At 42.0% G+C, this 17,265-nt stretch overlaps 2 protein-coding genes across 6 annotated transcripts in view; one reads left to right on the top strand and one right to left on the bottom strand.

The window, feature by feature from the left end:
- The window catches only part of slc5a10 (solute carrier family 5 member 10), a 117,313-nt gene that overhangs the window by 50,789 nt on the left and 49,259 nt on the right, over nucleotides 1-17,265 (top strand). The window lies entirely within an intron of this gene.
- The window catches only part of fam83gb (family with sequence similarity 83 member Gb), a 55,632-nt gene that overhangs the window by 30,396 nt on the left and 7,971 nt on the right, over nucleotides 1-17,265 (bottom strand). For all 4 annotated transcript variants that reach the window (XR_009803103.1, XM_061880584.1, XM_061880583.1 and 1 more), the window contains exons 2-3: nucleotides 6,804-6,971; nucleotides 948-1,072 (exon numbers count right to left, since the gene is read on the bottom strand). Coding sequence is in view for 3 of the 4 variants with exons in the window: in XM_061880584.1 (XP_061736568.1) it covers nucleotides 948-1,072; nucleotides 6,804-6,971 (293 nt within the window). In the remaining variant the exon portion in view is untranslated. The remainder of the gene's footprint in view (nucleotides 1-947; nucleotides 1,073-6,803; nucleotides 6,972-17,265) is intronic.

Below are 17,265 nucleotides of genomic sequence, written 5' to 3'. Positions count from 1 at the left end.
AATGTCAGTGAGGGATTTTTAATCACTGCTATGCTGAAATTATAATTAATATTGATACTGTTGTTGATAATATTCATTTTTGTTTCATTACTTTTGGTTTGTTCTGTGTCGTGTTTGTGTCTCCTCTCAATTGCTCTGTTTATTACAGTTCTGAGTGTTGCTGGGTCAGTTTTGGTTTTGGAATTGGATTGCATTGTTATGGTATTGCTGTGTAGTGGTTTGTTGGATTGATAAAGAAAAATTTTTAAATCGATTTAAAAAAAAAAACGTAAATGATTCGATTCGTATCTGAATCGATTTTTTCCCACACCCCTAATATATACACATAAACATACATGTATATTTGGGGGCACTCTCGGGGCCTGCTTGTCTGGCGGGTGTCGGCGCCTCAGGCTACCGCAGCCGGGCTACGTGTCTGGGGCCCCTGGCTCCCACTGTCCACCCCTTCCCGATGCCCATCTTGGTTGGGGACTGCTGGGTCTAGTCCAGTCTATTGTGCCATTCCACAGTGCTGCTAGTCGACCAGCTGCTAGGGTAGTGACCTTGTGTGTCAGCGTGTCTGTGATCGTGTGAATTTTTTTTAAATGTAATTTTTATTACAAGAATTAGCGCTTATAATAACACTATCACTAATACTCGGTTAACATTCAAGTCATGAAATGTAAATGGAGTATTGTTGGCGTTATTTATCAGGTTTTATGGGCGGAATAGAGGACCTCCCATTGGCTCTGTTGTAAGCGGACTTTTACATACGACTTAGAATATATTTAAAAAATACATCCGTCATTATGTCTTTCATAATGATTGTGAACCTCAGCCAACATTTTTTTTAAAAGCGTAGTTTCCCTTTAACTGTTTTGTTAGGCTTTTCTGTCACATTGTTCCAGAAAAAGTTGTACAACTCTTTGGGGCGTTTCCATAGAGGATGTCCATGTGGTGCAACTCACCTGTATGAACCGGAGATGGCTCTGTCTCCATCTATCAGGACAAACTTCTGACTCAGGGAGCCACAGACTTTTTGCGCCGACCTTGTGAAGAACTCCACACCTCCACAGCAGCGCACGCGCAGATTCTACAAGCAGCCAAAACACAAAGACATTTTGCTAACGAGACAACAAGTGCTGGGCCAACAAAAGGCCAAGAGCGAGGAGATAATGACTTATTGTGTTGCCAATGCTCAGTAGACTCTGGTGACGTGTGTGTTGTGTTTACAGCAGGCCTGGCCAATTATTTTGACTCGGGGGCCAAATTTAGGGAAGAAAATGTGTCTGGGGGCCGGTATATCTATTTTTAGGAACACATTAATACAAAACCTCACAAAAAATGTCTGATTGAAAGCTAAAAACGTTATGACAGACCACCTTAAAAGGTATGGAATTTTATATTTTTTTTACTGAATAAGACACCTAGATTGTACATGACAATAAAGAATGTGGGCTTTATAATATTAACTACGAAGGATAAAACACAGAATATTGACAACATATGAACGTCACACACCCTCTCCATCCACGTATTTTACAATCATGCAAAACGCAACAAAAATGCAACAAACACAGCGACATACGGACGTGAAAGTTAAAAAAACAAAACACCTTTTATATCTGATATATCACTAAGCTTTTAAACTTTGTTGTAAAAAATTTGCTTCCGTGTCTGTCCCTGACACCCACATTTCAGGCTGACACTCACTGCTTGGTACCACGTGACTTAGATTACCATATTAACTAATTAGATTACAATATCAACTAATTGGGACGGCATAGCTCGAATGGTAGAGTGGCCGTACGTGGCAGCAACTTGAGGGTTCCGGGTTCGATCCCCGCTTCCGCCATCCTAGTCACTGCCGTCGTGTCCTTGGGCAAGACACTTTACCCACCTACTCCCGGTGCCACCCACACTGGTTTCAATGGAACTTAATTATTGGGTTTCACTATGTAAAAGCGCTTTCAGTCACTAGAGAAAAGCGCTATATAAATCTAATCCACTTCACTAATTAGATGACCATAGTAACTAGTATATCATGCAAAAGTGCAGATTCCAACCATTTAAATAATATAGTTGAACACTTATGGTCAGTATAAAACATGAGTGCACAACATAATGGCAGCTACACTTTACATCTTAAAGATCAAAAAATATATATTTGGGAATGTCTGTGTGGTGTTTGGGTCTATGGGACCCGTTTTTCATTTTTTATTAAAATAAAAATTATACAATTAATTAATTTTTCAAACTGAGACTCACTGAATTTGGCTCATTTTCTGCAAAGGACGTTGCAAGCACCTTCATTAAATGTTAATTTATTGTTCTTGATTCTTCCCCTTGCATACTCTTTTGGGCAGATAACTGTGGAGGTCAAAATAAAAACTGGCTCTTGCCCAATGTGCAAACGCAGAATGGGGCCCACCCGAGATTGTAATAAAATATCTGGAGAAAGGGCACACGTTCATGAGAGCAGATTCAATCCATGGCTCAATCGGCAAAAAAAATGAAAGCTCAAGAAAACATCTATACGTTTGATGACTTTGTAGATCTTTGTAAGACAGTATCACGATAGATTGGTTTTCCTTTGTTTTCTCAAAATCAGCTAGAAGCGAGTTACTAGATTTTGACTTTGGACAGGAGAGCTGTCCTCTTATAGCAAGTTTTACCACGTACTGTAAATGTTAAAGCAAATCTGCATCTTCTGTGACATGACTGAAAACTACTATTTAGCAGTCATGAAGTTGTCTGCAACTCCAACTACCATATATAAAAGAATGGAAAATTCTGAATGTGAATCATACATTAAGGTAATAATGTTTTATAATCATACTGTATGAAATTGTCATCCTAAGGAACACTGAACCAGATTTTGGAAAAATATATGTAAACATGTTTTATGTGCCAAAGCTTAAAAATCACTCAGGCATCTTCAGAATGGATCTGACTATCACTTTAAAAGGGGACCTGTTTTTTTGTCCCCATACCGTCAGAGGTCCCCTAAAGGTGACTGTGTAAACAGAGCCATGTCCCCATTAAGTAAGCATTGCAAGAAAACACACACACACACACACACACACACACACACACACACACACACACACACACAGCAGGCCAAGAGGGGAGGAGGACAGAGTCTAGGTACACATAACATCAGAGGGTCAAATGTGCGAGAAAATGAGAGCAGACAGTGTTGACAAACAATGTTGCAACCTTGTGTGGGAACCGCAGGTGCAGGAACACAAAAGAAGAATCCCTGTGGGATGCAGAAACTGGCAGAGAAATTTTCCGTGGAACGTTCATATTGTTGTTACTCAGCCAGCGTTTGTTGGTCTGGTGGACCAGCTGCATTTTGTGGCTTTTCATGCCTCACAATCAAACACTTTTATGTTCAAATACTGAAAAGATGTTTATTGGGGTAAAGATAAGGTATTTTAACATAAAAGTGTTTGATTGTGAGGCATTAAAGGCCACAAAATGCAAGGGGTCCATCAGACCCACAAACGCTGGCTGAGTAACAACAATATGAACATTACACAAGGGTTTACACAAACCAGGTCTAGTTTACAGCCTCAGGTTATCCATGCACTCGACGTGTAACTTTTGAGCGTGGGTGACACGCCCTGTGATACATTGGTGTGGTATCACGCGCTATGTTAAAATACCTCCAGGGATTCAGGGAAAATTGTTGCAGAGGTTATAAATTGTTGCAGAGGTTGTAAAACAGCGGTAATAATGGGAGAATAGAGATGAACAGAGAGCAGCTGTGCGGGAGAGCGTGTATCCACTGTTGGTTACAATGGCCTGGGGTTGGGAATGTGTACGATATTTGCAGAAGTCTTTAAGTGTTTTCTGTTACCGCCCAGACCAGTTTGGCTTGGAGAGGCAGTGAATCACAAAAGGAACTCCGCCTATAGCGACTGACGAGCTCCTGCCTGCACTTTATCAGGGCCTTTAAGTGAAGACCTGTATCGCACAATCGTGTCTGCAGCTCGCCGACATTTTAGATCAGACCTATCTTGTTACTATTATGATCTCACTATTATGTTAGATCCACCATGGACTGGACTCTCACACTATTATGTTAGATCCACTATGGACTGGACTCTCACTATTATGTTGGATTAACTATGGACTGGACTCCCACTATTACGTTAGATCCACTATGGACTGGACTCTCACTATTATGTTAGATCCACTGTGGACTGGACTCTCACTATTATGTTAGATCCACTATGGACTGGACTCTCACTATTATGTTAGATCCACTACGGACAGCGTATGACGTTGTAACATTAGCTGTGGTGCTAGCGGAGAGGTGCGAGTGGTAATACGAAAGAAAGAAGGTGCCAATCCGATAATGAATTGTCAGGTTTAAAGACTGATGACATCTATTAAACGGACAAATAAGCCAGGAATCAAACAGAGACATACTTCAATTTAGCTCATTTGAGGAGAAACGTCTGCGCTGTACTCTTTTACAGTCTCCCACCACGCTCTGACGAAAGATTGTACGCCTCCTCTTTTATTTGGACTTTCCCTGATTGCATGGCAACAGCTGTTTCTAAGGGGACGGGGTCTTCAATAGCCACTGCATTTCATCACAAAACAGTTCAAAGAAAAGGTGCCTGGGGGGAGGTCAGGCCTTGCCTCCTCTCCGCTTTGTAGATTTTGGGTCAAGACAAAATCTTCCTGTGGATTAAACTGCATCAAAGAAACCGACACCTTCATGTCACTCCCCACCCTACACAGTGGAGTTTTACAAGCCTTTTACTTGGTAAAATCAAAGACAGCTTTTGTTCTGTCACCGGGAACTCATGGCAACACAAAGTTTTATGATAACTTAGATACAATTATTCTGACACAAATGAAGAAAGTGTCGCGGATGATGATGGGGGATTTTGTCCTCCCAGGATGCAAAGGACAATCCGGACAGGACTTGCAGGAAAGGACTTGATTTAATGGTAAAAATAACACAGAACAGGTACAAAACAGAAAACAAACCGACTGGATAAGGTGCCGAGTGCACCGGAAGCTATGGCTACACTTAGCACGGACTATGACTACTAGCTAAGGGACATGTAAACACTCACGTGACAATTGCATGACGCAAATAAAGAAGTCAGACTGACTGACTGGAAAAGGCAGGCTTAAATAATGTCAGTGATTACAAAACAGGTGGTACACAGTGGACTACCTTGAGCTTGGAATGCAGGAGTAGCAATACTCCTTTTTCCTATCTCTTTCTTTCTCCAGCTGAGGAAAACAATAGATTTGTGTATTCGCTCTGAAGGGTGGGGGTTATTGGCATATTGAAAAAGACAACACTTCCGTAGTGTTTTCAGATCAACTAGGCGACGCAAATTGAATGTGTTGTTTTTTAGGTTGGTCTCTCCAAAGCTTTGGAATAAATTGCAAAATACCTATTCTGTTCTGGGTTATCATTTAAAAGCAGCTTATGTGTCATCAAAAGAATTTGGGATTGACCAGCAACTTAAATTCCCTCGGAGGAACATCTGGTCCAAACGCAACAGCGTCCGGAACACAAGCAGCAGGTGAAAATAATAAGTAACTATGGTAACCAACTCAGAGGTGCACAAACAGGAACCGAAGGAGTCGAAAACCAACAGAAAACACACGTGACTCGAAAACCCAAACAGAATATGATCCGGGCAGCGGATCATAACAGGAAGAAGAATTAATACCCAAGAAAAACAGCAGGGGGTCAATCGTCTGGTTTGGCTTCAAGTGGGAAGATGTTGAACAGACAACCGTAATATGTCAAGTATGCGGCAAAAGCGTTGCTATAAAAAGTATCACCACTGCTAATTTGTAGCATCAATTGAAGAGTCCCTCCGCTAGAGAATGAAGTTTTACCCTTCACGTTCCTATTTTTCTGTGTTTGTTGCATTTTTGTTGCCTTTTGCTAGATTGTAAAATATGTCGATCAAGAGGGGGGGTGACATTCATATGTTGTCAATATTCAGTGTTTTATCGTTCATAGTTAATATTGTAAATTCTTTACTTTCATGTACATTCTGGGTGTCTAATTCAATAAAAAAAATTAAATGAAATTACATTCCTTTTTTAAAGGCGGTCTGTTATAACATTTTTAGCATTCAATCAGACATTATTGTGAGCTTTTGTGTTAGTCTTCCTCAAAATAGACACTTTTTTTTCTCTACACGTGGGCCCCCAGGTCAAACAGGAAGAATAATTAATTCCCAAGAAAAACAGCAGGGGGTCCATCGTCTGGTTTGGCTTCAAGCGGGAAGATGTTGAACAGACAACCGTAATATGTCTAGTATGCGGCAAAAGCGTTGCTATAAAAAGTATCACCACTGCTAATTTGTAGCATCAATTGAAGTGTCCCTCCGCTACAGAATGAAGTTTTACCCTTCACGTTCATATTTTTCTGTGTTTGTTGCATTTTTGTTGCGTTTTGCTAGATTGTAATATATGTCGATCAAGAGGGGGGGTGAAATTCATATGTTGTCAATATTCAGTGTTTTATCGTTCATAGTTAATATTGTAAATTATTTACTTTCATGTACATTCTGGGTGTCTCATTCAGTAAAAAAAAAAATACAATTTCATTCCTTTTTTAAAGGCAGTCTGTCATAACGTTTTTAGCATTCAATCAGACATTATTGTGAGCTTTTGTGTTAGTGTTCCTAAAGATAAACACTTTTTTTTCACTAAACTTGGGTCCCGAGTCAAAATAAATACCCAGGCCTGTTTTAGATTGTATCGCAGTGGAAAAAGTAGTGATGAAGAGGAGAGCCCATGAAAACACCCTCTTGTTTGTCCGCACCTACCTTTAGGTGACCGCGGTGCATATCGGCTCTGCCGCACATGGAGAGGAAGCAGGGCACTGCAGCGATGTCGATGATTATGTACACCGGAACTTTCCGTCTGTAGCCCGCGTCCAGCAGGTCTCGGAATATGTCCACGTCGGTGAAGGCGTCCATCACTACAGCGATCACCTGCGCGCACACACGTCGGACGGGACACAAGTGGCGTTAACAGAGGCTAACTTTTGCGTACGCTGAAGAAATATGCGCAGTTTTAGTCACACTTCCAACAGTTAAAGGGGAACTTTATCACCAAACCTATGCAAGCGTCAATATATGCCTTGATGTTGCGGAAAAAAGACCATGTATTTTTTTAACCGATTTCCGAACTCTAAATGGGTGAATTTTGGCAAGTCATACGACTTTCTGTTTATTGCTCTTTTAGCGATGACGTCAGAACGTGACGTCAATGAGGTAACACACCCGCCATATTCATTTTCACATTAGAAACACCGGGTCTCAGCTCTGTTATTTTCCGTTTTCCAACTATTTTTTGGAACCTTGGAGACATCATGCCTTGTCGGTGTGTTGTCGGAGGGTGTAACAACACTAACAGGGAGGGACTCAAGTTGCACCACTGGCAAGAAATCTGCCGCCAGACCCCCAATGAATGTACCAGAGTGTCTTCACATTTGACCGGCGATGCTAAGGCAGACATGACACAGAGATGTATGGATAACCTGCAGATGCATTTGCAACGATTAAGTCAACGAAATCACAAAGGTGAGTTTTGTTGATGTTGTTGACTTATGTGCTAATCAGACATATTTGGTCGCGGCATGACTGTCAGCTAATCGATGCTAACATGCTACGCAAATCGATGCTAACAAGCTATTTACGGTAGCGGTATGTACATTTGAAACTAGATACCCACATTTAATGCGAAACAAACACTTACCAATCGACGGATTTAAGTTGCTCCAGTGTCACAAGATGCGAAAGTCCTGATCGTTCGGTCCGCACATTTTACCCGCGATGCTAATAAGGCAGCCATGCTATGGGCCACTTCATTAGGTACACCCACGCTATGGCCGAATAGCGTCAATAGCTATTCGCACAATAGCTTAAATTTCTTCTTCAATTTTGTTTTCGCTATCTGCCTCCATACTCCGACCATCTGTTTCAATACATGCGTAATCTGTTGAATCGCTTAAGCCGCTGAAATCCGAGTCTGAATCCGAGCTAATTTCGCTATATCTTGCTGTGGTAACCGCCATGTTGTTTGTATTGGCAGCACTGTATGACGTCACAGGGAAATGGACGGTCGCATCGCAAATAGCGAAAATCAAAAACGTTAAAGCTTTTTTTTAAGGATATTCCGGGAGGTGTAAAATTTTGAAAAAAACTTCAAAAAATAAAACAAGCCACTGGGAACTGATTTTTATTGTTTTTAACCCTTTTGAAATTGTGATAATGTTCCCCTTTAAGAACTATGCAAGGATTTTCTATATCGTAGACCAGCCCGTAAGGACCAGATGAGTCGCCGCTGGCCTGTTCTAAAAATAGCTCAAATAGCAGCACTTACCAGTGAGCTGCCTCTATTTTTTAAATTGTATTTATTTACTAGCAAGCTGGTCTCGCTTTGCTCGACATTTTTAATTCTAAGAGAGACAAAACTCAAACAGAATTTGAAAATCCAAGAAAATATTTTAAATATTTTAGGGACGGCGTGGCGCAGTGGGAGAGTGGCCGTGCGCAACCCGAGGGTCCCTGGTTCAAATCCCACCTAGAACAAACCTCGTCACGTCCGTTGTGTCCTGAGCAAGACACTTCACCCTTGCTCCTGATGGGTGCTGGTTGGCGCCTTGCATGGCAGCTCTCTCCATCAGTGTGTGAATGTGTGTGTGAATGGGTAAATGTGGAAGTAGTGTCAAAGCGCTTTGAGTACCTTGAAGGTAGAAAAGCGCTATACAAGTACAACCCATTTATTTATTTATTTATAAAGACTTGGTCTTCACTTGTTTAAATAAATTCATTTATTTTTTTTACTTTGCTTCTTATAACTTTCAGAAAGACAATTTTAGAGAAAAAATACAACCTTAAAAATGATTTTAGGATTTTTAAACACATATACTTTTTACCTTTTAAATTCCTTCCTCTTCTTTCCTGACAATTTAATTCAATGTTCAAGTAAAACAATTTTTTATTGTAAAGAATAATAAAATGTTTTTAATTTGATTCTTCATTTTAGCTTCTGTTATTTCGACGAAGAATATTTGTGAAATATTTCCTCAAACTTATGATTAAAATTTAAAAAAAATATTTGTCTTTGGTAGAAATATAGCTTGGTCCAATTTGTTATATATTCTAACAAAATGCAGATTAGATTTTAACCTATTTAAAACATGCCATCAAAATTCTAAAATTAATCTTAATCAGGAAAAATTACTATTGATGTTCAATAAATTATATTTTTTTATTTTTTTCAAAAAGATTCGAATTAGCTAGTTTTTCTCTTCTTTTTTTCGGTTGAATTTTGAATTTTAAAGAGTTGAAATATATTTATAAAAATAATTATGTGTTTCTATATATATTTATTGTGAGAAATCATTAAGATGATCAGTGTTTGCAGAAAGATAAATATAATTAATTATTAATAACAACATAGAGTTAAAGGTAAATTGAGCATATTGGCTATTTCTGGCAATTTATTTAAGTGTGTATCAAACTGGTAGCTCTTCGCATTAATCAGTACCCAAGAAGTAGCTCTTGGTTTCAAAAAGGTTGGTGACCCCTGTCGTAGACTGACCATAGACATGTCCTCATTTGCGGGGCTGTCCGGGTGGAGTTTCTTCAATGCCTCAAATGTCCGGCATTTTGAGTTAGGGTTGCGTGTATTTTCAATGTACGTTCAGGGTTAAGAAGGGGTTGAAAACAAAACCAATTGTGAAGTTGTGTGCACGCAGCAGCATTGGTGAGGGAGGGGCAGAGACAGAGAGAGTTATGATAAACGCGCATGCGTTGCCGAGCTCTGATTTGTCTCCATAGATTAATCACATTTAGTTTTTTATTATTTATAGAAGGGGTGTCAAAAGTGTCCACCAAGATGCCATTTTTGGCCCACAGCTAATGTTTTAAAGGCCCACGGCACATTCTAAAAATACTATCAAAATAAACAATAAAAAAGCTTAAAAACTAAATGTAACTTAGAAAAAGTTGCAATCTTGACTAATAAAACAAAGCTGTTTTTTTTTTCTTTCAAACGGTCATTGCTCAAAACATAATATTGAATCAAAATCAATGTTAATATGAATTAGTGACCTATCCAAGGCTCCGATTACTTCACCTCAAATATTTTACTTTGATAAATATTTTTGGTGGAAGATTTTGAATATTTTGTGTGTTTGCCATTAAAACATAGTTTTATTTGACAAAAAAGGGCGGAAAACAAACAAACAAAAAAACTACATGAAAAAACTAAAACATTTTGATGTAGACTCCAGAGATTTAAGCCTTAACTATAAAATGTATGTAATGTATGCCCTGGCACACCATTATTATCATTTCATGACCAAAGCAAAACATCTCAGCTACAATCGGGAGTAAGGCGGGGTACACCCTGGACAAGTCGCCACCTCATCACAGGGCCAACACAGATAGACAGACAACATTCACACACTAGGGACCATTTAGTGTTGCCAATCAACCTATCCCCAGGTGCATGTCTTTGGAGGTGGGAGCGCCTATCCCCAGGTGCATGTCTTTGGAGGTGGGAGGGGCCTATCCCCAGGTGCATGTCTTTGGAGGTGGGAGGGGCCTATCCCCAGGTGCATGTCTTTGGAGGTGGGAGGGGCCTATCCCCAGGTGCATGTCTTTGGAGGTAGGAGGGGCCTATCCCCAGGTGCATGTCTTTGGAGGTGGGAGGAAGCCGGAGTACCCGGAGGGAACCCATGCCGTCACGGGGAGAACATGCAAACTCCACACAGAAAGATCCCCAGCCCGGGATTGAACCCAGAATTACTAAGGACCTTCGTATTGTGAGGCAGACGCACAAACCCCTCTTCCACCGTGCTGCCCACACCCACAACTTATTAAATAAAAACATATAAAAAACTAGCGGCAGTGGTAAAGTTTAGATCCATGAAGGAAAGAAGAAAGCGAATGAATGTTTATAACTGAATACATGTACATAAACATTTGTTTACTTTTGTGTTATTTTTTTTATTTAATTAAGCAACGTTTAAGACAACCTTTTTCCAAAACACAATATAGAATGTGAGATATAACAGGATAATGTGAACGTGTATCATTTGTTTTCAAAACACTTACAAAAAGTGGGACCCCAAAAATGTACTGTGGGACCCCGTTTTTATGACTTGATGGGGTCCTTGGGACCCCATTTGGAAAATTCCTAGCGCCAACAGAGGAGAAAAAATGTTTTATTTAAATAAATATATAATTCATAAAGCAAGTTGAAGTATCATTGGCAAATGTTCACCTAGTCCCGGCCCGCCATGTATTCTCTTTTGGGGGTTTCACAATATGCTCTGCCTACTATATCCATTTTTTAACGGCTCTAATATTAGCATGCTAACTTTTGTGCTCATTTCTCAATAATTTATTACTTAGCGAATGATACTTGTTAGCATACTGGCTTTTTTTTGGTTAGCTAATTGTGTAGTAAGAATATTACCATGCTAATGTTGCCATGCTAGCATTTTAAACAAATTGTTCAGGTACACACAACAGAGTGATATATACTGGTACTCAACGCATGGTACAGTTAGTATTTTAGCACGCCGACATTAACAGGCTCATTTTTAACCGCCCGCGACACAATTGTTATCAGTCTAATTCAGCATGCAAGCTTTTTAGCCAATTTCTCATACATACATCTCAGTGTCAAATATTTTGTTACTTGACGAATGGTACTTTTTCAGTCTCGTTTTGGGACCTGATGCATGCTAAATTTACCACGATGCTAGCATTTCAAACACATTTTTCAGGTACACACCTCAGAGTAATATATTTTGGTTCTTAACGCATCTTACAGTTAGCATTTTACCATGCTAACATACAGATGCTATCTTTTAATGGCTCGTTGTACAATTGTTAGCATTCTAATATTAGCATGCTAGCTTTTTTTTTGCTAATTTCTCATGTCTACACCTCAGCGTCAAATATTGTTTTACTTAATGAATGATATCTGTTGGTATCCTAGATTTATTTTGCTAATTTTGTGGGTATACACCTCAGTCACATGTTGGTACTTGATGCATGCTAAAGTAACCATGTTAGCATTTAAAAATATACACACAAGAGTAATTAATTATGGTGTTTAACGCCTGTTATAGTTAACATTTTAGCACGCCAACATTAACGTGCTCATTTTTAACCGCCCGCGACACAATTGTTATCATTCTAATTTAGCATGCCAGCTTTTTAGCAAATTTCTCATACATACATCTCAGTGTCAAATATTTTGTTACTTGACGAATGGTACTTTTTCAGTCACGTTTTGGGACTTGATGCATGCTAAATTTACCACGATGCTAGCATTTCAAACACATTTTTCAGGTACACACCTCAGAGTAATATATTTTGGTTCTTAACGCATCTTACAGTTAGCATTTTACCATGCTAACATAAAGATGCTATCTTTTAAATGCTCGTTGCACAATTTTTAGCATTCTAATATTAGCATGCTAGCTTTTTTTGTGTGCTAATTTCTCATGTGTACACCTCAGTGTCAAATATTGTTTTACTTGATGAATGATATCTGTTGGTATCCTAGATTTATTTTGCTAATTTTGTGGATATACACCTCAGTCACATGTTCGTACTTGATGCATGGTAAAGTAACCATGCTAGCATTTAAAAAATATACACACAAGAGTAATTAATTATAGTGCTTAACGCTTGTTATATTTAGCATTTTAGCACGCCAACATTAACAGGCTAATTTTTAACCGCCCGCGACACAATTGTTATCATTCTAATTTAGCATGCCAGCTTTTTAGCAAATTTCTCATACATATATCTCAGTGTCAAATATTTTGTTACTTGACGAATGGTACTTTTTCAGTCACGTTTTGGGACTTGATGCATGCTAAATTTACCACGATGCTAGCATTTCAAATACATTTTTCAGGTACACACCTCAAAGTAATATATGTTGGTTCTTAACGCATCTTACAGTTAGCATTTTACCATGCTAACATAAAGATGCTATCCTTTAATGACTTGTGGCACAATTGTTAGCATTCTAATATTAGCATGCTAGCTTTTTTTTTTGCTAATTTCTCATGTGTACACCTTAGCGTCAAATATTGTTTTACTTGATGAATATCTGTTGGTATCCTAAATTTATCTTGCTAATTTTGTGGGTATACACCTCAGTCACATGTTGGTACTTGATGCATGGTAAAGTAACCATGCCAGCATTTAAAAAAATATACACACAAGAGTAATTAATTATGGAGCTTAACGCCTGTTATAGTTAGCATTTTAGCACGCCAACATTAACATGCTCATTTTTAACCGCCCGCGACACAATTGTTATCATTCTAATTTAGCATGCCAGCTTTTTAGCAAATTTCTCATACATACATCTCAGTGTCAAATATTTTGTTACTTGACGAATGGTACTTTTTCAGTCTCGTTTTGGGACCTGATGCATGCTAAATTTACCACGATGCTAGCATTTCAAACACATTTTTCAGTTACACACCTCAGAGTAATATATTTTGGTTCTTACGCATCTTACAGTTAGCATTTTACCATCCATAACATAAAGATACTATCTTTTAATGGCTCGTGGCACAATTGTTAGCATTCTAATATTAGCATGCTAGCTTTTTTTGTTGTTGCTAATTTCTCCTGTGTACACCTCAGCGTCAAATATTGTTTTACTTGATGAATGATATCTGTTGGTATCCTAGATTTATTTTGCTAATTTTGTGGGTATACACCTCAGTCACATGTTGGTACTTGATGCATGCTAAAGTAACCATGCTAGCATTTAAAAAAATATACACACAAGAGTAATTAATTATGGTGCTTAACGCATGTTATAGTTAGCATGCTAACATTAACATGCAACATACACTTCAGTCCCATTTTGGTACTTGATACATACTAAATTTACCACTGTGCTAGCATTTCAAACACATTTTTCAGGTACACACCTCAGAGTAATACATTTTGGTACTTAACGCATCTTACATTTCGCATGCTATCTTTTAATGGCGCGCAGCATAATTGTTAGCATTCTAATATTAGCATTATAGCTTTTTTTTTTTTGCTAATTTTTTCATATTTACGCCTCAGCGTCAAACATTTTGTTACTTGACAAATCATATACCTGTTAGCATGCTAATAGGTATATGATTTTGTAGGGTTACACCTCAGTCCATCCATCCATCCATCATCTTCCGCTTATCCGAGGTCAGGTCGCGGGGGCAACAGCCTAAGCAGGGAAACCCAGACTTCCCTCTCCCCAGCCACTTCGTCAAGCTCTTCCCGGGGGATCCCGAGGCGTTCCCAGGCCAGCCGAGAGACATAGTCTTCCCAACGTGTCCTGGGTCTTCCCCGTGGCCTCCTACCGGTTGGACGTGCCCTAAACACCTCCCTAGGGAGGCGTTCGGGTGGCATCCTGACCAGATCCCCGAACCACCTCATCTGGCTCCTCTCGATGTGAAGGAGCAGCGGCTTTACTTTGAGTCCCTCCCGGATGGCAGAGCTTCTCACCCTATCTCTAAGGGAGAGCCCCGCCACACGGCGGAGGAAACTCATTTCGGCCGCTTGTACCCGTGATCTTATCCTTTCGGTCATGACCCAAAGGTCATGACCATAGGTGAGGATGGGAACGTAGATTGACCGGCAAATTGAGAGCTTTGCCTTCCGGCTCAGCTCCTTCTTCACCAAAACGGATCGGTACAACGTCCGCATTACTGAAGACGCCGCACCGATCCCTCTGTCAATCTCACGATCCACTCTTCCCTCACTCGTGAACAAGACTCCTAGGTACTTGAACTCCTCCACTTGGGGCAGGGTCTCCTCCCCAACCCGGAGATGGCACTCCACCCTTTTCCGGGCGAGAACCATGGACTCAGACTTGGAGGTGCTGATTCTCATTCCGGTCGCTTCACACTCGGCTGCGAACCGATCCAGCGAGAGCTGAAGATCCCGGTCAGATGAAGCCATCAGGACCACATCATCTGCAAAAAGCAGAGACCTAATCCTGCGGTTACCAAACCGGAACCCCTCAACGCCTTGACTGCGCCTAGAAATTGTCCATAAAAGTTATGAACAGAATCGGTGACAAAGGACAGCCTTGGCGGAGTCCAACCCTCACTGGAAATGTGTTCGACTTACTGCCGGCAATGCGGACCAAGCTCTGGCACTGATCGTACCGGGAACGGACCGCCACAATAAGACAGTCCGATACCCCATACTCTGAGCACTCCCCACAGGACTTCCCGGGGGACACGGTCGAATGCCTTCTCCAAGTCCACAAAGCACATGTAGACTGGTTGGGCAAACTCCCATGCACCCTCAAGAACCCTGCCGAGAGTATAGAGCTGGTCCACAGTTCCACGACCAGGACGAAAACCACACTGTTCCTCCTGAATCCGAGGTTCGACTATCTGACGTAGCCTCCTCTCCAGTACACCTGAATAAACCTTACCGGGAAGGCTGAGGAGTGTGATCCCACGATAGTTGGAACACACCCTCCGGTCCCCCTTGTTAAAGAGAGGAACCACCACCCCGGTCTGCCAATCCAGAGGTACCGCCCCCGATGTCCACGCGATGCTGCAAAGTCTTGTCAACCAAGACAGCCCCACAGCATCCAGAGCCTTAAGGAACTCCGGGCGGATCTCGTCCACCCCTGGGGCCTTGCCACCGAGGAGCTTTTTAACTACCTCAGCGACCTCAGCCCCAGAAATAGGAGAGTCCACCACAGATTCCCCAGGCATTGCTTCCTCATAGGTAGACGTGTTGGTGGGATTGAGGAGGTCTTCGAAGTATTCCTTCCACCTATCCACAACATCCGCAGTCGAGGTCAGCAGAACACCATCCGCACCATACACGGTGTTGATAGTGCACTGCTTCCCCTTCCTGAGGCGGCGGACGGTGGTCCAGAACCGCTTCGAAGCCGTCCGGAAGTCGTTTTCCATGGCTTCCCCGAACTCTTCCCATGTCCGAGTTTTTGCCTCCGCGACCGCTGAAGCTGCACACCGCTTGGCCTGTCGGTACCTGTCCACTGCCTCCGGGGTCCTATGAGCCAAAAGGACCCGATAGGACTCCTTCTTCAGCTTGACGGCATCCCTCACCGCTGGTGTCCACCAAGGGGTTTTAGGATTGCCGCCCCGACAGGCACCAACTACCTTGCGGCCACAGCTCCGATCTGCCGCCTCGACAATAGAGGTGCGGAACATGGTCCACTCGGACTCAATGTCCAGCACCTCCCTCGTGACATGTTCAAAGTTCTTCCGGAGGTGGGAATTGAAACTTTGTCTGACAGGAGACTCTGCCAGACGTTCCCAGCAGACCCTCACAATGCGTTTGGGCCTCCCAGGTCTGTCCGGCATCCTCCCCCACCATCGCAGCCAACTCACCACCAGGTGGTGATCGGTAGAAAGCTCCGCCCCTCTCTTCACCCGAGTGTCCAAAACATGAGGCTGCAAATCCGATGACACAACTACAAAGTCGATCATGGAACTGCGACCTAAGGTGTCCTGGTGCCAAGTGCACATATGGACACCCTTATGTTTGAACATGGTGTTTGTTATGGACAAACTGTGACGAGCACAGAAGTCCAATAACAAAACACCACTCGGGTTCAGATCCGGCGGCCATTCTTCCCAATCACGCCTCTCCAGGTTTCACTGTCGTTGCCAACGTGAGCGTTGAAGTCTCCCAGTAGGACAAGGGAATCACCAGGGGGAGCACTTTCCAGTACTCCCTCGAGTGTTCCCAAAAAGGGTGGGTACTCTGAACTGCTGTTTGGTGCATAAGCACAAACAACAGTCAGGACCCGTCCCCCCACCCGAAGGCGGAGGGAGGCTACCCTTTCGTCCACCGGGTTGAACTCCAACGTACAGGCTTTGAGCCGGGGGGAAACAAGAATTGCCACCCCAGCCCGTCGCCTCTCACTGCCGGCAACGCCAGAGTGGAAGAAGGTCCAATCCCTCTCGAGAGAAGTGGTTCCAGAGCCCTTGCTGTGCGTCGAAGTGAGTCCGACTATATCCAGCCGGAATTTCTCGACTTCGCGCACTAGCTCAGGCTCTTTCCCCCCCAGTGACGTGACGTTCCACGTCCCAAGAGCTAGCTTCTGTAGCCGAGGATCGGACCGCCAAGTGCCCTGCCTTCGGCTGTCGCCCAGCTCACAATGCACCCGACCTCTATGGCCCCTGCTATGGGTGGTGAGCCCATTGGAGGGGTGACCCACGTTGACTCTTCGGGCTGTGCCCGGCCGGGCCCC

Source organism: Nerophis ophidion, linkage group LG20, assembly GCF_033978795.1.
Source record: "Nerophis ophidion isolate RoL-2023_Sa linkage group LG20, RoL_Noph_v1.0, whole genome shotgun sequence".
Lineage (NCBI taxonomy): Eukaryota > Metazoa > Chordata > Actinopteri > Syngnathiformes > Syngnathidae > Nerophis > Nerophis ophidion.
The sequence above is the reverse complement of the archived record's forward strand: the minus strand, read 5'-3'. Positions and strand labels throughout refer to the sequence as shown.